Source organism: Chenopodium quinoa, unplaced genomic scaffold, assembly GCF_001683475.1.
Source record: "Chenopodium quinoa cultivar QQ74 unplaced genomic scaffold, ASM168347v1, whole genome shotgun sequence".
NCBI classification, from domain to species: Eukaryota; Viridiplantae; Streptophyta; class Magnoliopsida; order Caryophyllales; family Amaranthaceae; genus Chenopodium; species Chenopodium quinoa.
In genome coordinates, this window is record NW_018743616.1 from 3038961 (window position 1) to 3063686 (window position 24726).

At 37.5% G+C, this 24726-nt stretch overlaps 3 protein-coding genes across 3 annotated transcripts; 1 reads left to right on the plus strand and 2 right to left on the minus strand.

The window, feature by feature from the left end:
• Positions 1-603: 603 nt before the first annotated feature.
• LOC110682920 lies at positions 604-1962 on the minus strand. The gene has a single exon (XM_021859271.1). The coding sequence runs from the start codon at positions 1960-1962 to the stop codon at positions 604-606; it is 1359 nt and encodes a 452-aa protein (XP_021714963.1).
• A 7033-nt stretch (positions 1963-8995) lies between these two features.
• On the minus strand, positions 8996-9826 carry LOC110682921. Its single transcript, XM_021859272.1, has one exon. It carries the CDS (start codon positions 9824-9826, stop codon positions 8996-8998), a length of 831 nt encoding a protein of 276 aa, XP_021714964.1.
• A 5405-nt stretch (positions 9827-15231) lies between these two features.
• On the plus strand, positions 15232-17697 carry LOC110682922. Its single transcript, XM_021859273.1, has one exon. It carries the CDS (start codon positions 15232-15234, stop codon positions 17695-17697), a length of 2466 nt encoding a protein of 821 aa, XP_021714965.1.
• The last annotated feature ends 7029 nt before the right edge of the window (positions 17698-24726 follow it).

The window sequence follows — 24726 nt, forward strand, 5'->3', positions numbered from 1 at the left end:
CTACCCAAAACCAAAAAAAAAATAAAAAAAATTAGAGATCGTATTTTTATCGTATTTATTATAAAAATGGAGGAAAGGTGTAGCGGGCTCCTTTGTTCGGTTCCCTACAAGAATAGTTTAAGAGCATCATTATTGGTGAACACAAAAAAATGGTTCATGGGTCACTATCACCATTTCTCTCTCATCCACATCAACCCAACAAACCATTTACAATATTCACTCTTAACAATGAACACTAAACAATGGTTCATCATCAATACTCCCTACCCCACCTTATTTTATTTTTGTAAATATAATCTTTTTTGTTTCATAATTATAATTTATTAACCCGATGTCAATGTAATTAATTGACGTATTTAATATTTTAATCGTGATTACTAATTAAGAAATTATCGTATTTTTTTATCAGCTTTTTAAAAAACTAATTCTTGTGATTAATATTTTTTAAACAACAACGCGGCTAATTTTAATTAACAAAAAAAAGAGGTACAAATCGTGATTACAGTTCTACAACTATAATCTAGTACATTTTATTTTAAAAAAAAAACAACAACTACACATCGTTTTGTAAGATGTCCTTAGGGATAACCATTTGTTGTAAACCTAGTTGCCTAAGTTTTCGTTGTTACCAAATTTATTCCATATATGTTCGACCAAGTCGTTTTTTAGCTGCAAATGAGTCTGTTGATCCTCAATCTCTGTTCTACGAGACAAGTATAAGCCGATATCCACAATACGATCAGTACGGTACTCGGTAGTGTCCTCATTAGCGTTGCCTCCAGCATTCATAAACTCATTGGTATTAACGTTATTTTGATACGTCTCTCGTTCATCTTCAACGATCATATTATGTATTATGATGCAGGCGAGCATGATATTGTGGAGTATGTCGGTATCCCACGCCAAAGACGGCTTTTTAATAATGGCAAAACGAGCTTGAAGGACCCCAAATGCGCGTTCAACGTCTTTCCTTGCAGCTTCCTGGTGTTTTGCGAATAAACGATCCTGACGAGTTTGTGGACTCGTAATGGATTTCACAAAAGAAGCCCATCTAGGGTAGATTCCATCAGTAAGATAATACCCATTCGTATAATGATGACCATTGACTACGAAGTTCACAAGAGGTGTTCGACCCTCTAAGATGTCTTCGAACACAGGGGATCGATGAAGCACATTAATATCGTTGCAGCTACCTGGCATCCCAAAGAACGAATTCCATATCCATAGATCTCTGTCCGCAACTGCCTCCAGTACGAGAGTTGCAACTCCTTCTCTTCCTTGATACTGCCCCTTCCATGCGTGTGGACAGTTCTTCCACTCCCAGTGCATACAATCAATGCTGCCTATCATGCCAATACGTTCTTCCCCAATACGTAGCAATCTTTCCATATCTGCGATGTTTGGACGGCGTAGGTACTGATCACCGAACAGGTTGATGACACCTTCTGTAAACTTTTGGAGTGCCAATCGTGAAGTTGCCTCACTTATACGGACATACTCATCACAAGCGTCTGAAGCACACCCGTAAGCTAGTTGTCTAACGGCCGCAGTGCACTTTTGAAGTGGAGACAAACCAAGACGACCTGCCGCATCTCGCCTTTGTTGAAACCAGGGGTCATGTTGGGTCACTACGTTGAGAAGGCGCTCAAACACATGTTTACGCATTCGAAACCGGCGCCGGAACAAGGAACTTGGATAAACTGGGACTTCCGCGAAATAGTCATTGTATAACCGTGCATGACCTTCTTCGCGTCCCCTATCCTTTCGGGGCTCAGTAGATTTGCGTCGGCGTTGCTGAGTGGCAGCTTGAATAATTGGTGGAATGTACTCATGCATTACGTGTTGTATCATAAGACACACTTCATTACGTTGTTGAACTCTAAGCTCCCTTCCCTCATCATCCGAGTTAGATGAAGATGAAGAGGAATCGGTTGAGCTTTCGTTTAAACTGTTTGAATTCATTTTGTACGTAAGAAATGTAAGATAGAGTGAGGTTTGCTAATAGTAACTGCAAACGATTTATGTGTTTGTGTGTAAAAAAAAATGAAAGAATGGTGTTTATTTATAGTGAACTAATTTGTAATTCTTCTTCAGAAATAACTGAATATAAAGAGACAAAGATCACATGGGCTATGACAAACAATGAATTACAACCACACAGAAATTGAATGGAGAAGAAGGGTTTCACATGGGCTATGACCAACACTGGATTAGAACCACACAGAAATTGAATGGAGAAGAAGGGTTTCACATGGGCTAACAAAGGGGAAATTAAGATACTGACACAATTATATATAAAGAGACAAATTGATATAATTGAATAAACAGAATAAGATCACATGGGCTATGAAAATGGGAAAGTTGGCTTGATTCGGGATCATATTTTGACCCAAATTTTTTTTCTTCTTTCTATTTGTTTTGGGGTTGGTATTAGCATCCATAATTATATTTTATATTTGGAAAAAATAAAAATTTAATAATAATAATAATAATAACAATAATAATAAAAATAATAATAACGATAATAATAATAATAACGATAATAATAATAATAATAATAATAACGATAATAATAATAATAATAATAACGATAATAATAAAAATAATAATAATAATAATAACGATAATAATAAAAATAATAGTAACGATAATAATAATATTAATGATAATAATTAAAAATAATAATAACAATAATAATATTAATATTGGTATAAATAATAATAATATTGTTAATTATAGAGGGGATTTTTGAAGAGAAAAATATAGTAGAAAAAAATGAATTTTCAAAGTTGAAAAAAGTATATCAATATGGGTGTCTATTTATAGAGGGGAAAAAAATAGAGTCGTTGGTAATTTTTTTTTTTTTATTTGTATTTTGTAAAATATATCCGTTGTAAAATTACAACGAATATATTTAAAACAGTACACACGTGTCAAGCAGCGGCTGGGCCAAGTGGCGCGCTCCCAGCCTCTGATTTCTATTTTTTTTCTGACCTTTAACAGCAAAACGACGTCGTTTTGCAACATGAAACAGCAAAACGACGTCGTTTTGCATGAATATCAGTCCAAAATATTGGTGGGGCCCACAGCGAATTAATTCATGCAAGTGCTTGCTCCTGCAATCGAACCCATGACCACTCAACATGAACAATTAAAGAGTTTGCCATTAAGCCACCACCTTATTTGTTCACTCATTGTGAACTATTAAAATGTTCACCCTTAAAGATGCTCTAAAGAAATGAAAAATATAAGTGGAAATGTGAGAATGGATGAGTGAAAAGTAAAAAGAGGGTGAGGAGGAAGCAGGAAAATGTGGTTTCTCTTGTTTTTGTAAAATAAAATATTTTTCATTATTAAAGATGTACTTGTAATATTTTACCGTTGGAAAAATTGTTTTTCATATTTTCACAAACCAATCAAAGGAAAATATAAATGGGAAAATCATTTCCATGATAACATTTTACATCAAACCAAACGAGGCCGTAAATAAAAATGGAGATAGTAGTTTTACCGTATTTATTTATACGAGTAACTTTGTTCCTACTCGAAAACCCCCTTATTACCCTCTCGTGTAGAGTTTCCCTTCCAATTTCAGGAGATTCTGAAAATCGATTGTTGATATGTTCCTTTTGCTACTTAATATGTTCATTTTGTTGGCTCATATGTGTCTTTTGTTTGATGATTTCATTGTTATGTTCGCTGATATGTTCCTTGTATTGGATGATATGTTCCTTTTATTGGCTGATATGTTCCTTTTGTTAGCCGATATGTTTTATTAATGTTTGATATGTTCTTAATGTTGACTGATATTAAACTTTAGTTGACTGATATGTTCCTTTTGTTAGCTGGTATTTGTATTTTGTTGACTGATATGCATGATATTACATTCAACTATAGATGATATCATCCTAATAATAAATAATATCAACCAACCTACAAATTAAAGATATCATCCAAACAATTTACTATATCATCCGGCCAATTAATTATATCATCCAAACAATTATATATTATCTAACCAAGATAATTATTATTTTAAAATAATAATAAAAAGACTTATGTATAATTAAAAAAATTAAAATTAAAAATATATTTTAATTAAAAATCTAAGTTTTAAACACTGGACAATGCCATATCCACCTTTATCAACAACAAAATCAATCGGATTAGTCGACGATCATATCAACCATTATCAACGCCGCCGCCATATCAACCATTATCAACGATCTCCACCCATCAAACCACCGTCAGTGGCGGACCTGGCCTTGTGCCTGGTGGGTCAAGTGACTCACCAGGGCCCAAAAAAAAATCTAAGATTTAAAAAAAAAAAAAAAAAAAAATTGGTTTCTGGGAAATGGGGTTTCATGGAGTAGATAAAGCTCAAAAGTTGCTTAAATGGAGGAGAGAGAAAATATCGGGCAAGCTCACGAGCTACTTCAATGGAAGAGAGACATTGAAGCTGCTTCAATGGAAGAGAGAGAAAATGTCGGGAAAGGGAAACAGAATAGGAGAGAGAAAATTAGGGTAAGTGTGAGAATTTGAAAAGACGATATGTGAGATGGAATTTGAAAGTTTGAGAGGAAGAGATATCAGGGATGGCCATGGGAGCTAGGTGATACGAAGGAGATAGAAGATAGGTGGATTTATTTGATATATTGTTTTCTTTTTCCTTCTTTTCATATACATCATTATTACTTTATTAGAATACTGTGCTAGGTGATGCTCTAAAATTGATATACCCTGAAATGAAATGATATTAAATAGACTTGCTTATCTGCAAAAGCAAGAGTACTTCTCCTGATTTCAAAATGTGTCAGTCTCTCAATTTTTAGATCGCTTTCCAAACTATTGAGCCAATCTGAATATCGTTCATTATGCACTACTTTCTGCATTTTCCAAAACATAATCTTGTTTTTTTTTTTTCAAGTATTAGCATGCTTCTTTTCTTTCTTTGGCTCTTAAAAAAATGAAGCAAATATCCTTAACAGTTTGTGTATTCCTCGTGTAGTTTCAATGGCCACAGTTTGTGTTAGAGTCTTCGATTCTTGCTGTGATGTCGATATAATTGAGCTGGACTTAATTTTGTAAGGGCTTGGATTTGCATGAATTTGACCCAAATACAAATCCTAATGACTGTATTATCCAAACAGGCCCAAATGGGAATTTCAAATGAAATCCGCATATCCAAACAGGCCATAAGAAAATTCCCAGAAATTTCATTTGGGAAATAATTTCCCGTGAAATACAACTTCTTATGGAAAATTATTTCCCTTATCAACCAAACGAGTTATTACTTCATACTGCTGTTTTGTGTCCTCTTGTTGCCTTCGATTCTAGTCCTGCTTGCTTAATGCTTATCAACAACACTTCTGTTTTGTGTCCTCTTGTTGAAGATCATATGCATTTCGCCCTATTTCTTACATTGTTGTTGTTTTTGCGAGTGTTTTGACCTAAGTTTCGTATATTTAGTTGGTTGCATATACTTAATATTTAGTTCTTTAATGTTATTTAGCTTCTGAGAAAGAGGGTACAAGAACAGAGGATATATGGTTTCTGGGTTTTTGAATGTATTTTTTAGTACTATTATTTGGTTGTTTGGTAAAAAATTTTTTTTTACATATTTGGTTATCGATTGTGACTCACCAGTCGGAAATTCCTGGGTCCGCCACTGACCACCGTCGTCGTTGAATTCCTAAATTTTCAACACAATCAACAGTAGAATTTTATCAAATTCAACAAAAACCATACAATTTTGAAGAATTAGAGGAGAGAGAAAGAGAAAATCTCTGTAGCGTCAACCATGGCTTCCGAGTAATCAAATTTCAAAGCTTACTACAAGATGATGAAATACTCTTAAAATTTTCCCTAAATTCCTAAGATAGAGTTGAAGGTATAGTAATGGTGATGGAATTTCAATATAAAGTTGTAAATTTTTAGCAATGGAAGGAGAAAGGGGGAGGTCGGGAGGTGGGAGGAGAGAGAAAATGTCTGTGTGACAATGACAGAGAGGAGAATGATGTGAGTGAATGGGGAATAATAATCTGATTGTTTGGGAGTAGTAGATGAAAGGTATCTGATTGTTTGGGAGGAGTAGGTGGGTATCGCCGCACGAATTATTCTGTTATTTTATGAAGGAAAAATTGCGAGGAATGTCCTTTTAAGAAGTCGACCTTGTGAAGAAGGTCTTTTTATGAAAAATGTGGCACAAAAGGTCCTTTTATGGACTTTCGGTTGTGAGGAGGGCGTTTGACCAAACTCCGGCAAAAAAAAAAGTCACGTGCTGTTTTAGATTTTTTTTCTTTTTTTCCCTTTCCCTGTTCTTCTGCCGGAACAGCCAGACCCATCACCACCCACGGTTATTCCCGGAACCCCCTACCTCCGTCACCTCCTGGCATACCCTGCGCCAGCGCCTTAACCCTGACCTTCGTCGTGCCGGTGTTGACGCTCCCCTCCCATATCCCCTAAAATCACCTAATTCCGACCTCAAACCCACCATCATCACAGCCCGAAATGCTTCAAAAAGCCCAACCCCACCGCAAAACCTTCCAAACGGCCATCCCCCACCATCAAAACCCTAGCGTCTAAGGTTTTATGAAAAGAAACATAATTATAACTTATATATACAAATTCCAGCATTATTAAAACTTATAAAATTGCTGTAATTTAGTTTAAAAACATTAATTTCAATAGTCTTAATCAACCACAATCAAATTCTATCATAAACATTAATTTAGAAACCTAGGGTTTTCAAGTTGGGGCTTTTTAAATTAAAATTAAACCTGAAAATTTATATACAAAGTACTTATTATTGAACATCCTAAAATCATCACAAAACCCAAAAACAACAATTAGATTTAGGCTAGATTTAATTAAAAACAAAAACAATAATAATAATTTTTTTTTGAAGACCACCGGCGCACACAACCACCTAGGTTGGCTGCTGCCGCGCCGCCTGGTGGCTGCTGCTGCCGGTGAAGGCTGGCGGTGGTGGCGTGTGGTGACCGGCCGATGTGTGCGGTGGTGTGTGGTGGTGATTAAAATAAAATAAATAAATAAAGGGGAAGGGGAAAATTTAAGGGGAAAAGAAAATAAGAGGAGAGAGAGAGAGTTTACCTTTGGGTGCACTCCACCTTAGGCATATGATGGGTATTTATACCCCCTCTCAATATCCCTCCTACTTAAAATTCCTTTACTACCCTTAATGATCTCTTTCCTAGTCAAACTAGTATTTTGACTTTCCTTAAATACCATTGACTTTAAAAATTATCTTTTTATAAAATAATATGCCCCAAGATTTTTAAATCATAAAATAAAATATTTTCAAGATTATTAAATAATTAAAATTAAACTTTTAAATTAAAATAATTCTTTTTAAATTAATAAAAACCATAAACAATTCATTTCGAATTATTTAAATACTTTAAGAAATACTTATTTAAATTAAAATAAGTATAAAAATACGAGGTATTACAATTATATGCTGCATTGCTATGGTTAAGAATTGGCCAGGGGAATGTGATATTGATGAAAGATGATCAATTTCTTTTTTGATGTTGTTGTGTATTGAATGTTTCGCAATTAAAATGAATTGAGTCCCTACAATGTTCTCAGTGATATGCTGATTGAGAAAACAACCATGTTGGAAGGTGGAAAAGGGCATTTATATGGTTGGTTACTGAGTCCCCCCTATTTCATGCCCCTTGTTTATGTTTTTTACCAAATGATGAAGGGGGACTCATTTGAATTGGAATTTCTTATGGTTGATTTGCTCCATCTTAGTTCCTTTGAACTTGGTGTAGAGGTAACATCATAATGCAATGTTTTTTATATAAGCATATCCTTCCTGATGGTATTTTGAACTTGGTCTTACTACCATAACTTGCTAGAGTTTCCAAAAGCTTTATTACATAAATTTAGCAACATTATTTTCAAAGCATGACCCCCCCTTTTACATGACTGCCTTACAAATATCTACTCTGCATGATCAAAATACACATAATTAAAGCTTTAAAAACATAACAACTTAAAAAATAACTAATGACTAATGAGCACCTAAGGTTATGTGTGGTAGTCACTGTGTTCACATGTTGGTCCCCTTCACCCTCTGTTCAATCAGCATCCACTTCCATGTATGCATCTTCCTAAACCTGGGCATCGTGCCGTGCTGTGTCGCCGCGGGCCGTGCCTGGCGGGCCACGGGCTCCAGCGTGTCGTGCCGGTCGTGCCGCCGTGCCCAACACCTCGTGCCGTGCCGTGCAGGCCATTTTCACAGGCCAGTCCACGGCCTGGCACGGCCCTCGTGCCTGGCGGGCTCCTGCCGTGCCGGCCACGTGCTGGCTGCGGGTTGGGCAGTTTCAAGATTTTTTTTTATTATTTTTTATTTATTAATGTTTACACTATATAAATAAATATATATATAAATATATAATTTATATATAAATATATATACTTATATTTATATTTATATATATATATTTAGGGCGTGCCGGAGCGTGCCTGGGCGGGCTGGCACGGCGGGCCAAGGGGCGGGCTCGTGCCGTGCCGTGCCGTGCCGTGCCGAAAAGTCCAACTCTTGTTCGTGGCACGGCCCACGGCACGCCGGCGGGCCATCGTGCCGTGTGCCGGGCCACCACCCGGGCCGTGCCGTGCCTCGTCGAAGGGCGGGCCGTGCCGGGCGGCACGCGGGCCTACCCGGCCCGTGCCCAGCTTTACATCTTCCCCTGTAGTATCTGTTGTTGGAATGACCATAGTGTTCAAATAAGTAATAGCTTAGTGTATAAGTTCTCTGGGAACATGTAGATACTTTGGCAGAATACCTAATCTGTCCAGCTTTTTCTTCTTCATATGTGGAGGTTGGAAGTTATTTCCCCCTTACTTTGTGAGGATTTGAATCATAACTGACTGAAGTGTAAGCCATATGTACTTGTTCACCTTTGTCTCAAAAGCATTGTATGGCTTTAAATAACCCTAGGTCAAACACATTCAAGTCAGGTGACTATGCTGGCTGGTACACCATTTCAATGTTGAAACCATTTGCATGACATGCATCAATGAATTCGTGATCTTTGGGAATCTGATGAGGCCTTGCATTATCCCATTGTATTTTGATGTTCTTTGGTAAACTGGCTGGCCATTGTTCCTGTATTGCTGGAATGATGTGTTCCATTAACATGTTTCTGATTGCATCTTTGTTCACATTCTGCATAGCCTTTGTTTCCCATGTACCAGCATCTCTGTTCTTGCTTTTCTTCTTTGCCATCTGTTTTGTGACAAATGGAAATATTCCATACTTGTCATCATGCAATAGAGTCCCATTCCTTGCATATAGAGGTTTCCCAATCATACCCATAAACATTGCCTTGACTTTGTATCTCTTTGATTGTTGGCACCTGTATGGATCTTCTTCTTTGGGTAGGAGGTAGAATTTTCTTGTTTCTTGGTTCAAGTAGAACCATTTTTCATCAATACGTATGGTTTGTTGCATATCTGCAAATTTTGGGTCCCCATGAGCTGGAATTGGATTGATGTGACTTAATACCCACTTCAATCTTGCAATTTTGTGGTTGGAAGTCAAAGCTAGATGGTTTGGACTTGTGTGAGTTCTCAGTCTGCCCTTCTTCCTTAATCTGTGAATTGTTGAATGTGATACATTCAGTGCTCCAGCGTAGCTTCTCTCTGTTGTCCTCTTGTATAAGGGGACAGATTGTAACCACTCATCAGAATATTCTTTGGGTTTTGGCCCTGTTCTACCAAGTTTTTTTGACCTGACATCAATGACATTCCCTTGGGCTATTTGTTTCTTAATCTCTGCATGTAATCTGGACATTGTACTTCTATAAATGTTGAATTTCCTTGCTTGTTGGGATAAAAAGCCCCTTGGAATTTCACCCCCTTGCATTTGTAACAGAATTGCATCAACAATTTATCTTTTCTGCAGCATGGTAAGGTCTCTCCTTTTCTCTCCTTGATGAGTATGCCCATTCTGCATCATATTGCTCATCTGAATCAGTGCTTGTATCCGTAGAATCACACCATCCCCCTTCCGCTTCTTCCCCTAGTAATTGTTCAATCCCAAAAAAATCTTCTTCAACATCAATATCCATTGATAGATGCTAACTTGTTTACCCAGGTTTGAAGATGGTGATGAAGTGGAGGATGCAATTTTTTGGACAACTCGAACTGAACCAGCCTTTTGTAGGTGTGAAGTTGATGATGCTGCCCCTAATTTAGCACTAATTATAAGTAAGAAGGTAGTTTGTAGGTATTGAAGGTAGTTTTAGAAATTAACTAGTGCTAGCTTTTGATGTTGAAGATGATATAAAGTCATTAGAAGGTAGAGAAAGTTGTGTAAAAATTTGGTTAACAATTGCTGTCTTTGATATGAACATATGGGCCTCATGTATTGATAGCTTCAAGAATTTATTCACGTATATATTTTATGTTATATCAATATATTAACACATGTTCATTTCCATAATAGTAGATGACCATTTTCAAACTAATATATGTTCATTTATGTATTAATAGATGTTGTAATACCCCGTATTATTATATGTATTTTAATTTAAATAAGTATTGTTAGGTTTTCAGCAATTCTACACAATAGGAATTACTTAAAATTGGTGGAACAAAACCTAAGTACTGTATAATTCAATCAAATTATACAATAATCAATACTAGTCAAAGTATTACAATCCAAGCCCAAATATCAAAGTAATTAGAAACTTACAAGGAAAACTCTAATGTAAAAGATACTAAAACTTGCCTCTACTCCAAGCCATTGAAATCACCAAGAACATGAGAATACCAAGGACCACGTGAGTCTTCAATACCGGATACTTGTCTAAGGCGTGTAAACACTTTCCTAATGTGATTATTTCTCCCACCACGATGCTTGGGTTGAACCGGAAAGTCACTTTGAGATATAATAGACAACACTACATTCTTTGCACTTAGATTTGTAGCAAGATGATCAAATTCTCAAAATAAACTTAATTGATAGAGTATTTCAAGAAGAGATTGCAAGTTTCTCGGTGAAATTGTGAAGAAAAGTGAAAAACTTAGAGAGGAAAAACAGAGAGAGCAAAAGAATGTATCTTGTTATTCTTTTAATTTCGCAATTAAAAGAACAATCGAAACTGCAACTGCCAGGGCCGCTGGCGCGGCAACCAGTAGGAGCGGGGGCTCCTGCTGAAGGAGCGGGCGCTCCTCAAGGCCCCGCGGGCGCGGACAGGGAAATCTCAGATTTCACCCAACTTTCTGGAGATGCCTGGCGCGCCCATGCCGCGGCTTCCCAGACGCGGCCTCTCCACATAAAGGAGAGGGCTCTCTTCTACCACATTCTAAATTCCCAACAAGTATTTCTTAAAGTATTTAAATATATAGAAATGAATTATTTATGGTTTTTATTAATTTAAAAAGAATTATTTTAATTAAAAATTTATTTTTAATTATTTAATAGTCTTGAAAATATTTTATTTTATGATTTAAAAATATTGGGGCATATTATTTTATAAAAAGATAATTTTTAAAGTCAATGGTATTTAAGGAAATTCAAAATACTAGTTTGACTAGGAAATAGATCATTAAGGGTAGTAAAGGAATTTTAAGTAGGAGGGATATTGAGAGGGGGTATAAATACCCATCATATGCCTAAGGTGGAGTGCACCCAAAGGTAAACTCTCTCTCTCCTCTTATTTTCTTTTCCCCTTAATTTTTCCCCTTCCCCTTTATTTATTTATTTTATTTTAATCAGCACCACACACCACCACACACACCGGTCGGCCACCACACGCCACCACCGGCCGGCGGCCACCACCACCAGCCTTCACCGGCAGCAGCAGCCACCAGGCGGCGCGACAGCAGCCAGCCTAGGTGGTTGTGTGCGCCGGCGGTCTTTTAAAAAAAAATTATTATTATTATTATTATTATTGTTTTTGTTCTTAATTCAATCTAGCCTAAATCTAATTGTTGTTTTTTGGTTTTGTGATATTTTAGGATGTTCAATAATAAGTATTTTGTATATAAATTTTTAGGTTTAATTTTAATTTAAAAAGCCCCAAATTGAAAACCCTAGGTTTCTAAATTAATGTTTATGATAGAATTTGATTGTGGTTGATTAAGACTATTGAAATTAATGTTTTTAAACTAAATTACAGCAATTTTATAAGTTTTAATAATCCTGGAATTTTTATATATAAGCTATAATTATGTTTTTTGAAAGTATTCTTAATTAATTACTCATTAATTGGGAATAAAAATAAAGGTTTTAAATTAAATTTCAGATTATTTTAGAGGGTTTATGAGTGATTTAAAGAGAGTATATATTGCTGGAAATTTGTGTGGAAGAGGTATTAATACTTCTTTATAATTTTGGTTTGTAGGAGACTTTCAAGTGATTGATTTTATTTAGTCGTGGCGATGTTTAGATCGTATTCAAGGTACGTTCGCGTACTTAGTAATTATGTGGATATGTAGAGGCATGCTAGGCTTGTTTATTTCATTCCAGGTAGTATCATCATAGGTGTTGGTTGGAATTGTTTGATTTGGATTGATGTTGGTGAATAATTTGTGATGTACGAATTATTTGTGGTGAATTGGTGATTGGAATTAATTATGCTGGCATGTTGGTTATGAACCACGCTTTTATTATTGGCTTGTTAGAGAGCATGTTTAATTAAACTAAATGTTTAATTTGGTTTGGAGTATGAGAAGGAAATTTTATTATGGTTCATATAATTTTTATTGATGCTTTAAGCATGGAAATTGAGCTATTAAGTGTTTTAGTACACATGAATAAATTATATTGAGGTGCCTATGTGCACTTAAGGTGTTTCTAACGCCGAGGGATAGGATTTGCGGCGCATTATACGTTTAAGGTGTCTTTGACACTGAGGTAGATTAAAAAGGGTTCAACAATTAAATTTATGTGGACACTAATTATTCAAGAATTAAATTGGTATGTTTGATTGCTTGAATGATTTATTATGTTTGATTGTGCTATGGTTTGAGAGTCATCACCAAGTACGTAAACAACGTAAAGTGAAAGAAATTACACACCAAAACTCTTGGAACGTATATACCTTGAGTATGAATATATTGGGGGAATTATGGGGTTTTCTATTTAACCATGACTCTTACTGGGAGTATTGATAACTTGCTATTTGATACGATTTTAGGGTGTTTTGAACCTAGTTTACTTGATATAAATTGCGTTTTGGTTCATTTTTACTCTATTATTATGCAATTCTTGTGTATCCTATGCTTCACGGGTTGTTGGTGTTTTTGTTGAGATTCTAGGTTCAAAAGAACGACCAAATGGAGCCCATGGATACAAAGCCGAGGTTAGAAGCAAGAAGATGGATGAAAGAAGCCAAGGAAAGGAGCATTATAGAAGAAAAGATGAAAAAAGGGGTTTAGAAGACCCTGCACGGTTGTGCCAGACCTTGCACGTCCGTGCAGGATGTTCCAGAAAGCTTCAGCAAGCTGCCAAGGCCTGCACGGCCGTGCTTAATCTGGCACGTCCGTGCAGAAGAGGGTGCACGACCGTGCCAGACTTTGCACGTCCGTGCAGAAGTGCTCCAGAAACTCAGAACATTCTGCCAAGGCCTGCATGGACGTGCCAAATTAAGCACGTCCGTGCAGATGTAGCTGCACGTCCGTGCCAATATCTGCACGTCCGTGCGGAACTGCTCGATTCTTAGCAGTACGTTCTGCCTCCATTCTGCCCCCTCTGCACGTCCGTGCCAAACTTGGCACGGCCGTGCTTAGCCTTGCACGTCCGTGCCAAATCTGGCACGTCCGTGCAGACCTGCAGTCGAACTCCTTCCTTGTTTTCTCCGTCCTTTTTATTTGGGGGTCATATAAATACCCCTTTAGAGCTCATTTGTACGGGGGGAGGCAGTTTTTCAGAGCTTTTCTCTTAGTTTGTAGTCTTAGAACATTAAATTCTCAAATCATTAGTTAGTTCTCAATTATTAGCTTGGAATTATTCAAATTCAATCATTGTAGAAGACAAAATCCACCATTGTTGCTCACCTTGAAGCTTCATAGTAACCATTTCTTACTCATCTTTTCTACTTCTCTTTACCTTGTTGTTAATTATTTGCTAGTTCTTGCATGTTTTGGATTGTTAATTAGCTTAATCCTTAGTTTGAATTTGTTCATGAATTGCTTGAAATCTTTAATTGCTTTAACCCCCATGGATTGTGAGTAGTCTAAATTCTAGGGTTTGGGCAAAACCCTCAATGTAGTCACTAATTACTTGTTGCATGTGCTAATTTGGTTGTTGTGGGATGTTAATTAGTTGAGCTTAAGTGGTTTAATTGCTTAGTTCTTGTATATGGCCATTGCTAGAACTATTTATCCAAGCTTTCTCAACGAAGGATCGAGAGATGAACTTGAGTTAGCTCCCTTATGCTTGATTGACCCGAAATGCCATGAGAATAGGGATTACCGGTCAAGGGAATGTTTATGTCATCGTGATTATGCTTTAACACTTGTTTTATGCTATGTAACCACGAGAGTAGGTCGTATTCATGACTCAAGTAATCCCTCTAGCTTGAGAGAGTAGTTGGGTGCTTTAGATGACTTCCCCTAATTTATCCCATTAATTTACCTTGATTGTTGCATGCTAATTGTGATTTGTGATGAAGTTGAGTGGTATAACCCAAGCCCTAGATTCCTCTTAATATTGTTAACCTCCTCTTAGCTTAGTTGAATTGTGTTAGAAGAAGTTACTAAAAACCAACCCAATTTAGAATTCGTTTAGCTTATTTAAACGGTAGTACTCGGTGGTTGATTCAACGCCTCTCTTGGGTTCGACCCTTTCTTACCCTTACTATTGTTAGTGAGACCAAGATAGGAATTATTATCTTTGGTAGGCTCGACGACGGCCTATCAAGTTTTGGCGCCGTTGCCGGGGAGGCAAAGTCACATTGAATGTATTATTGTTGAATGAGACTAGATGTGTGTATATGTATAGTAGTTTTCTTACCTTAATTTTTGTTTATGTGTGTTTAAATTGCGATAGTCATTGCTAACGTTTTTCTTAGCTTTGTTTGACTTTGCATGACACGAAAGAGTAAGCAATCACCGCTTATTCCCGTTGATCCAGAGCTAAATAGGACTTTGAGAAACGTGAGGAGACTCTTGCAAGGCACACCCGAGTTTTCCATTGTATATTCGGATTCCGATCCGGAAGAGGTTTTTGGAACTAACGAAGAAGATAACATGGGAGAGAATCCTCCTCAACCATTGTTAAGAGACTATGACCACCCCAACGCATTCCAACTTCGGAGTGGCATACGTCTTCCCACCACAAATGCAAACAACTTTGAACTTTCACCTCAACTCATCCGTATGATTCAAAGCGATCAATTCGGAGGTAGTCCTCATGAGTGTCCTTTTGCTCATTTGGACAACTTTCTTGAGTTGTGTACAACTATCAAGCAAAACAACATTTCGGAAGAGTTCATCCGTATGCACATGTTTCAATTCTCCCTCCGTGATAAAGCAAAACATTGGTTGAGAACGGTTGAAGAGGGATCATTGAGTACATGGGACGAAGTCACTAGAGCCTTTCTTGGAAAGTATTGTCCTCCGGAAAAGACCGCCGAACTAAGAAGAAAGATCACCAATTTCAATCAAGACATTGATGAAACATTGAGTGAAGCTTGGGAGCGTTTCAAAGATTACACAAGGAAATGCCCCCACCATGGTTTTACATCATGGATCATTGTACAAAGCTTTTATGACGGTCTTACTCCTATTTCAAGGGCCAACCTTGATTCCGGGGCCGGTGGTAGCCTCAAAAAGCTATCGGTGGACGATGCATACAAGATGATTGAAGAAGTGGCCAAGCATTATGCATATGGAGGTGATAGAAGGCAACCTCAAACAAAGAAGGGCGGAATTCATGATCTTAGTGCAATAGATCTTATTGCATCAAAGTTTGATATGCTAGCTCACAAGCTAGATCAAGCCACCCTCACACCCTCAAGCTCTTCCTCGCAAGTCATGTCTTGTGAGACTTGTGGAGGAAATGATCACTTGTCCTCTTATTGCAACTCAACAAATCAAGAGCAAGCAGCGGAAATTGGGCAAAGGAATGAACAATACTCCCAATCCCACAATCAAAGTTGGAAGCCCCAACATAACACGGGATGGAAGCAATACAACCAAGGCCCCCCACAAAATAACTACAACCAAAATCAAACCCAACCTCAAAACCACTACAACCAACCTCAATCACAAAACCAACAAGCTCCATACCGCCATCCCAACCAAAGGGATCAAAACCACCAAAGATCACAATATAACCAACCCGCTCCTCCTCCTCCACCTCCTCAAAAGACTAGCCTTGAGTCCGTTCTTGAAACTTTCATGACTCAACAAATAAGGAACAATGCGGAGATGAATGCAAACATCCAACAACTCCAAGCACATAATAAGATAATGGAGGGCCAATTGGCTCAAATTGCACAACAAGTTGGAAGTTCATCCTCCAATCCTAGTGGTCACTTTCCAAGCACAACGGTAATGAATCCAAAAGAGCAAGCGAAATCAATCACCTTGATTATGGAAGGGGGGTATGAAACTCCAATTATGAGAGAAAATTTTGCCAAAAAGGGAGATGAGGGAGATAGTTGGGTAGATGAAAGTGAGTTTGAAAATGAAGTGAGTGAGGAGGCGAGAGGAAGGTCAAAAATGAGTGATGAGGGTGCCTCAAAGAGAGATGAGGGAGAAGTGAAGAGTCAAGCTCCATTGAGAGCATATGAGCCTCATATTCCATTCCCTCATAGAATGATAGAGAAGATGCTAAATGAGAAACTTTCTAAGTTCCTTGATGAAATGGAAGGACTTCAATCAAACATTCCACTTCTCCATGCTTTGTCTCAAATGCCTACATACGCAAAGTTTTTGAAAAATATTCTTTCTAACAAGAGTAGGCTTGAGGAGAGTGATTCTATCTCTCTTCCAACGGAGATAAGTGCTATTCCTCAAAATGAGCTTCCCGAGAAGTTTGGTGACCCCGGTAGTTTTGCTATACCGGTTAAGGTTGGAGATCTTGAATTAACAAATGCTTTGTGTGATCTTGGGGCTAGTGTTAGCCTTATGCCTCTCTCTATGGCAAAAAGATTAAATCTTGGGGAGATTAGCCCCACCAAAATGTCAATCCAACTAGCCGACCGCTCGGTTAAAGTCCCATTGGGAGTCTTGAAGGACATCCCAATTCAAGTGGGGAAGGTTCTTGTGCCTTGTGATTTTGTAATCATGGAGATGGATGAGGATTTCAAAATTCCTATCATATTGGGTAGGCCCTTTTTGAAAACCGCGGGTGTTAATATTGACATGAAACAAGGGCGACTTACCTTACATGTTGGGCATGAAAGAATCTCTTTCTCATTTCCGGAAACGTTGAATGACCCCATGGTTAAACAAGTTCATCGGGTTGATGTTTTGGTTAAAATTTTGAAAGAAGACATGGAGGAGTCACAAGATGAATCGACTCATGCTCCGGAGGTGAAAAAGCAAGAGAGGGCCAAGAAGAAAAAGAAAAACAAGATCAAGTTGATAGACAAGATGTTTGGTTGCATTTCTAGTGATGATAGCAATGTGATTATTTTGCCTAAGGAAAATGGCAAGTGTGTGGGAACAATGAGATGGGTCAAAAAGGTGTGCCTTGACCCTCCCTAATTTTGGATAGCGCAATTTCGTCAAGCTAGTGACGTTAAAGAAGCGCTTCCGGGAGGCAACCCGAATATTTTTGTAGTGGATTAACTTAAAAAAAAAAAAGAAAAAAACAAAAGAAGAAAAAAAAAAAAAAAAAACAGCACAAAGTGCATGTCTTCCAACAACAACCAACAGGAACAAAGGTACCAAGGAGGTTCAAGCGTCGAAGAAGACCCGATCCTTGAGTTAGTCTTCTTTCTCCTTTTTTTTTATGAGCTTTTATTGCTTAACATTGAGGACAATGTTTATGATAACTTGGGGGGAGTCATTTGCATGCCTTCTTGACATGTTGGTTTGTTTGGTTGCGTTTGTTTTGGTTGTTTCATTTCCCTAATATCCAAGACCCTTAATCCAATTTAGCTTCCTTGAAATCCAAATCTCTTGTCATGTGAATATTAGTGTTCCCTCTCTAGTTAGTAATGTGAATATTTTCGCTTTCTCTTCAAAAAAAAAAAAATGATGAAAAAATTGAAAAATGAAAAAAAAAAAAATTTCCCAAGGTTGAGACTCAAATGACAATGCTTATATGTTTTTCTTGCTTGACTCTTGAGCGATGAGTACTAGTTTTCTTAGAAGGGTGTATGCAAGAGATGGGGTCATTTAGAGGTCTATTAATCTTGATTGCATTAGTGTATATGAAATGAAAGCCAATGAATGCTCAATTGCACACCCAGTATAGGATATTGTCTAATTCGCTCAAGTAGGATATGTTTGAATTGAATTGCGGTCCCTTGTGCCCTTAATGTGCCTCCCTTCCTCCCCGAAATGAAACTCTATTAGGGAATTGGTTATACTTGTATTATGTGTAATAAGTGGCATAATAAGCCACACGTTTCGAATAAAGAAAGAGCCGCTCACAGTTAAAAGAGGCGAGGGCAATAATGTAAAAAAAAATGAGAAAAAAAAAATAAAAAAAATAAATAGAAAAGAAGGGAGAACAAAAAAAAAACTCCCCCAAAAATTCTCAAAATTTTGATTTTCTTTTCTTTAGAGGTCAACTTGTGGATGCCTCCCACACATTGTCGAATTTGTTGCTTATTGTTTCTTGTGAAATTCCCGAGTTAGAGTGTAATTAAGGGGCCTTGGGTGTGCATTTTGGGAGGTGGACTAGCATTTTGAGATTTTATAACCGAAAGAGGGCTCATTACAACTTTGGAATATCTAGGTGTGCTCTAATGAACTAGTAAAAGGTCTAAAGAATTATCCTAGTGCAATCTTGCTTAGTCCTCCTCTTTACCCCCAACTCATGTGCACATTTGTATGATTGGTAATTCTTGAAAGTCGCTCATTTGTCTTGCTTGCGATTTATATCTCGATGAGTTGACCTGGGTGATAATAACATCGGAACTTGTGTAGTTTGATAGTTTTGTTGTGGTTTGTGTGAGTTGTGGGTTAAGCTCAATGGAAACCCTCACGAGATAAAAACTCGTCCTCTAAGGCGACTTAGAGGTTTAAATTGCTTCTCACTTGTGCTAAAAGTGATGATGGCTGTCACCATGCGGATTTGTGTATTTATGCTTCCTCCTTGTTGCCTTTCCTTGGATTGATGTTAGCAAGTCGTTTTCCTCCTTTGATTCGACATGTTTGTTTTGCTCGAGGACGAGCAAAAGCTTAGCTTGGGGGGATTTGATAACTTGCTATTTGATACGATTTTAGGGTGTTTTGAACCTAGTTTACTTGATATAAATTGCGTTTTGGTTCATTTTTACTCTATTATTATGCAATTCTTGTGTATCCTATGCTTCACGGGTTGTTGGTGTTTTTGTTGAGATTCTAGGTTCAAAAGAACGACCAAATGGAGCCCATGGATACAAAGCCGAGGTTAGAAGCAAGAAGATGGATGAAAGAAGCCAAGGAAAGGAGCATTATAGAAGAAAAGATGAAAAAAGGGGTTTAGAAGACCCTGCACGGCTGTGCCAGACCTTGCACGTCCGTGCAGGATGTTCCAGAAAGCTTCAGCAAGCTGCCAAGGCCTGCACGGCCGTGCTTAATCTGGCACGTCCGTGCAGAAGAGGGTGCACGACCGTGCCAGACTTTGCACGTCCGTGCAGAAGTGCTCCAGAAACTCAGAACATTCTGCCAAGGCCTGCATGGACGTGCCAAATTAAGCACGTCCGTGCAGATGTAGCTGCACGTCCGTGCGGAACTGCTCGATTCTTAGCAGTACGTTCTGCCTCCATTCTGCCCCCTCTGCACGTCCGTGCCAAACTTGGCACGGCCGTGCTTAGCCTTGCACGTCCGTGCCAAATCTGGCACGTCCGTGCAGACCTGCAGTCGAACTCCTTCCTTGTTTTCTCCGTCCTTTTTATTTGGGGGTCATATAAATACCCCTTTAGAGCTCATTTGTACGGGGGGAGGCAGTTTTTCAGAGCTTTTCTCTTAGTTTGTAGTCTTAGAACATTAAATTCTCAAATCATTAGTTAGTTCTCAATTATTAGCTTGGAATTATTCAAATTCAATCATTGTAGAAGACAAAATCCACCATTGTTGCTCACCTTGAAGCTTCATAGTAACCATTTCTTACTCATCTTTTCTACTTCTCTTTACCTTGTTGTTAATTATTTGCTAGTTCTTGCATGTTTTGGATTGTTAATTAGCTTAATCCTTAGTTTGAATTTGTTCATGAATTGCTTGAAATCTTTAATTGCTTTAACCCCCATGGATTGTGAGTAGTCTAAATTCTAGGGTTTGGGCAAAACCCTCAATGTAGTCACTAATTACTTGTTGCATGTGCTAATTTGGTTGTTGTGGGATGTTAATTAGTTGAGCTTAAGTGGTTTAATTGCTTAGTTCTTGTATATGGCCATTGCTAGAACTATTTATCCAAGCTTTCTCAACGAAGGATCGAGAGATGAACTTGAGTTAGCTCCCTTATGCTTGATTGACCCGAAATGCCATGAGAATAGGGATTACCGGTCAAGGGAATGTTTATGTCATCGTGATTATGCTTTAACACTTGTTTTATGCTATGTAACCACGAGAGTAGGTCGTATTCATGACTCAAGTAATCCCTCTAGCTTGAGAGAGTAGTTGGGTGCTTTAGATGACTTCCCCTAATTTATCCCATTAATTTACCTTGATTGTTTCATGCTAATTGTGATTTGTGATGAAGTTGAGTGGTATAACCCAAGCCCTAGATTCCTCTTAATATTGTTAACCTCCTCTTAGCTTAGTTGAATTGTGTTAGAAGAAGTTACTAAAAACTAACCCAATTTAGAATTCGTTTAGCTTATTTAAACGGTAGTACTAGGTGGTTGATTCAACGCCTCTCTTGGGTTCGACCCTTTCTTACCCTTACTATTGTTAGTGAGACCAATATAGGAATTATTATCTTTGGTAGGCTCGACGACGGCCTATCAAGTATAGGACGGTGTATTTTCCTTTTTATTGTTATTATGCGCAGGACGTCCAGTCGCTTTATGTGACATTTGCCTACCCGGTTAGCTCTCGGTGTAGTTTACCTCAATTTATTTGAGGCAGGGATTTGGTTGGAAACCCGTTCGATGTGTAATCAAAATTAAATAAAAAAGAATTGTATTGGTCTAGTTAGGTGTTGAATGTTTTATGTGCTTGTAAACAGGGGCAACACGGTAAGTTGTGTGTTATTAGGATGAAAGCATGTTAGTGTGTTTTATTACGCTTATGTACTCAGCTTTGCTGATTTTGTGTTTGTATGTTCACTACTAAAAATCCCGTCCTTTTGAGACGCCTTTTTTCATTATTTACGGCATTGAAAAGCGTCGTTTTTTTTCTCGACGTTGTATAAAAGCGTCGAGAAAAAGTGAGTCGAGAAATTCGCGACGCCTTTTCATGTCACAAATCTCGACACCCTTTTTATCCCAATACTTTGTGACGCCTTTAACTGTCTTCAATATCGACGCTTATTAATGTCTAATAAAATATGCCAACCGTCGAAAATATCGGTATTCAAGCACCACCACCAAATTTCTAGACGCTTTTTCCCGTCCATATTGTCGATGTTGTTTTTAGTCCCAAAATCAATTGAGACGCTTTTTGTTGTCCACACAAAAATAGTGGCGGGAAATTTTGAAACTGATTATAGCAAAATTTCTTGACAAGAAAAAGCGCTAGACATTTTTTTACCGTTTTTTTTTATATAATTTAAATAAAAGTTCTTTCAAATAATTTTTTGTTTTTGGTTAATAAATAAATTTGTATTGCCAAAGAAATCTGCAAAGCAATAAAAAAATTTCTTTACGAAACCAGCCACCAAAGCAAAAAAAATACCAAAATCAACATCAACAAGTATCCAAAACAACCGACAAAAAAAAAAAAAAAAAAAAAAAAAAAAAAAAAAAAACCCAACATGGCAACAAAGGCAGCAGCTAGACCAAGCAACAACTTGAAAGCAGCAAGAAAGGCTTCAAGGCAACACCCAAGCAGAGAAACCAGCAAGGAAGCAGCTGCAAAATATCACCCAAGCTCAAGATGGTAGCTGCGAGCAGAGAAGATCAGACCAACAACAACCACCATTAAAAGCCAGCAGCAGCAAAACCACGAGGCAACAGCAGCCAAACTAGCAGAGAGGAAGGCAGCAGGCATGAGGGTCAGCAGCCAGCACAACAACCAGAACAGAAGAATAGCAGCTCAGACTAAGCAACTTCAGAAGAACCCAGGCATTAGTAGCTAGCAGGCAAAGCAAGGGCAGGAAGCAGGCGAAGGGCAGGAACAGCAACCCATATTCTAGTCAGCAAGTAGCAAATCTCAGAAAAATGGGCACATCAGCTAGCAAATTAACAGGCAGTTTAGCGGCAAACCAAGCCACTGCCAAAAGGCAGCAGCAAAAGAACCAGGCAACATCAACAAGATAGCAGCTGCAACCAAAGGGCAAAGGAAATGCTGAGTATAATAGGCTCAGCCACGTGAACAACACGAAGCACACTACCAGCAAGGTATAAAACATTTATAAAATGAATAAAGTTTCTGTCAAAATTAACGAACAAAAAAGAGTTGAAATCCAATCCCTGGCCTACATACTATCACTAATGGATCAAAAAAAACCTAGCCATGTCCAAAATATCATCATTATTATTACATATATCAACTGCCAACTAAATTAAAAAATTAGATTGAAGCCTACATAAGTTAACTACTATCTAACTAACTATAAACAAATTAAATGAAGGTGCATAGTAAACTAATTTCCAGCTTCAGTAGGTTCCCTTTGTTTTCCTGTTGCATTCATAAACCTTAAAAAAAATTAATAAGTATATAATATTTAATTGTTAGAAGAAATACAGGGGTAAAAAAATTATCTGAAGGAATGCAATGGTATAAGCATATTTTTTGATGAGTTTGGTACTTGCAAAGCATTTATAAAGAAAAATGATGAAATAAATGGCAAAGTAAAATTTTTCATAAAAAATAAGATACAACTTGGGAAGCAAGCGCGCAAAGGCCTGTGAAGTCTAGAAGGCCACATTGCCACTGCACACTTTTTCCACACATGCAAAAATCTAAGACACACGTACACTACCATACATAAACCAAATACACACCACATATTTTTACACCAACACAAAAGTCATGAGCATCATCAATTGGCAGCACAAAAGCTAAGACGTATGTAAGATAGACAGTTACCAACAAATATAAACACTAAAGTTACCAACAAATTGTTTGACGCGAGTAGGAATACCAGCCCTCCTGATCATAAGAACAGGGAAAAGAAATAGTCAGCTTATGCTCGATCTCATCTGTACTATTAGACAGTGCATATGCACCAAAACCTTAAACATTACAAATAAGAATAGATACAAAAGATTGACCCGGAGTCATGGGAACATTGTCACCATTGTTTTTCTGCAAATAAGTTCAAACAAAGAAATATGCTTTGACACTCTTATATTGCTTCAGAGTGTCAGTATATGCTCAACCATCTCCATCCAACAAAACCTATAAAATACAAGTTTGTGTTGCATTTAATTTTTAGTTCTTACATATAATGAGCAAGTGAACGTTACCTAACAAGCTGATGATCCCATGAAATTTCGTTAATATGCAAAACTCCAAAGAATTATGACATGGTTAAGTGTTGCTTCAATATATATAATCAAAATTTTTCAATGTAATTACCTTCATTAGAAGGATCTGTACACAAGCATACTTGTTATCCCAAGAGAACATCTTGACTGAATTACCAATTCCACCTAAATTGGCTGCATTGATTAATCACCCAATACAACAATTCTCAGTATTAGGAACTATGAGATTATAACCAACATTTATTTTGATGATGACTGAGCATTTGCAGATCCATTTTCCTCCCCATAAGGCTTATGGGCCTTTTGATAGAGTCATAAAAGTATATTATATTTTATTTCATTAAACTCTCAATTTTATATTGATATTTAATGGTTTAATGATATATTAAGTAATTTTCTTTCGGAAGCACGTACTACTACTATTGTATTTATTTGTGTTTAGGAAAGAAAATATTGGCACAAATTGCATATTACGACACTCCGGTTAAGAGAAGCAAAGTTTACAAGCCCATTGACTCTCAACTATTTCAAACCCAATGTTGTTTTATTGTGTAAGCTATTACAGTTGGGCCTTGAAGTATAACAAGCTGTCACACAACATATTAGAAAGAAGAGAGCAGCTCAAACTCTTGATTGTCTCACTGTTCTTGCGGGTAAGCCAAAGAGTAAATCCCTTGAGCGAGATTGACGGTTATCAATTTGTCAAGCAATAAAAGATAGAGATGAAATCAGATAAGGATGAGAGCGTTCGGGATCAAAGATTTCCGGTGATAAGATTGGGATGCCGAATTGGAAGGAGACGACATTTTTTTTTAAGATGGGAAGATTTACATAATTTTGGGCTGTTTTTGGGGTACCAAATCAGAGAGGAGAGAAGCTAAATTGCATGATAGAGGAGGCATTACTATGGGCAGCGAATTCAGCCACAAACCAGAAAATAAACTCAGTACAGCAGCGGAGAGCAGTAGCGGTGAAGTAGGTAGTTTAC

What these genes read in the sequence shown, in the direction of transcription:
- LOC110682920 (XM_021859271.1), bottom strand. Translation starts at nt 1,962, where the DNA reads ATGAATTCAAACAGTTTAAACGAAAGCTCAACCGATTCCTCTTCATCT.
- LOC110682921 (XM_021859272.1), bottom strand. Translation starts at nt 9,826, where the DNA reads ATGTCCAGATTACATGCAGAGATTAAGAAACAAATAGCCCAAGGGAAT.
- LOC110682922 (XM_021859273.1), top strand. Translation starts at nt 15,232, where the DNA reads ATGGGAGAGAATCCTCCTCAACCATTGTTAAGAGACTATGACCACCCC.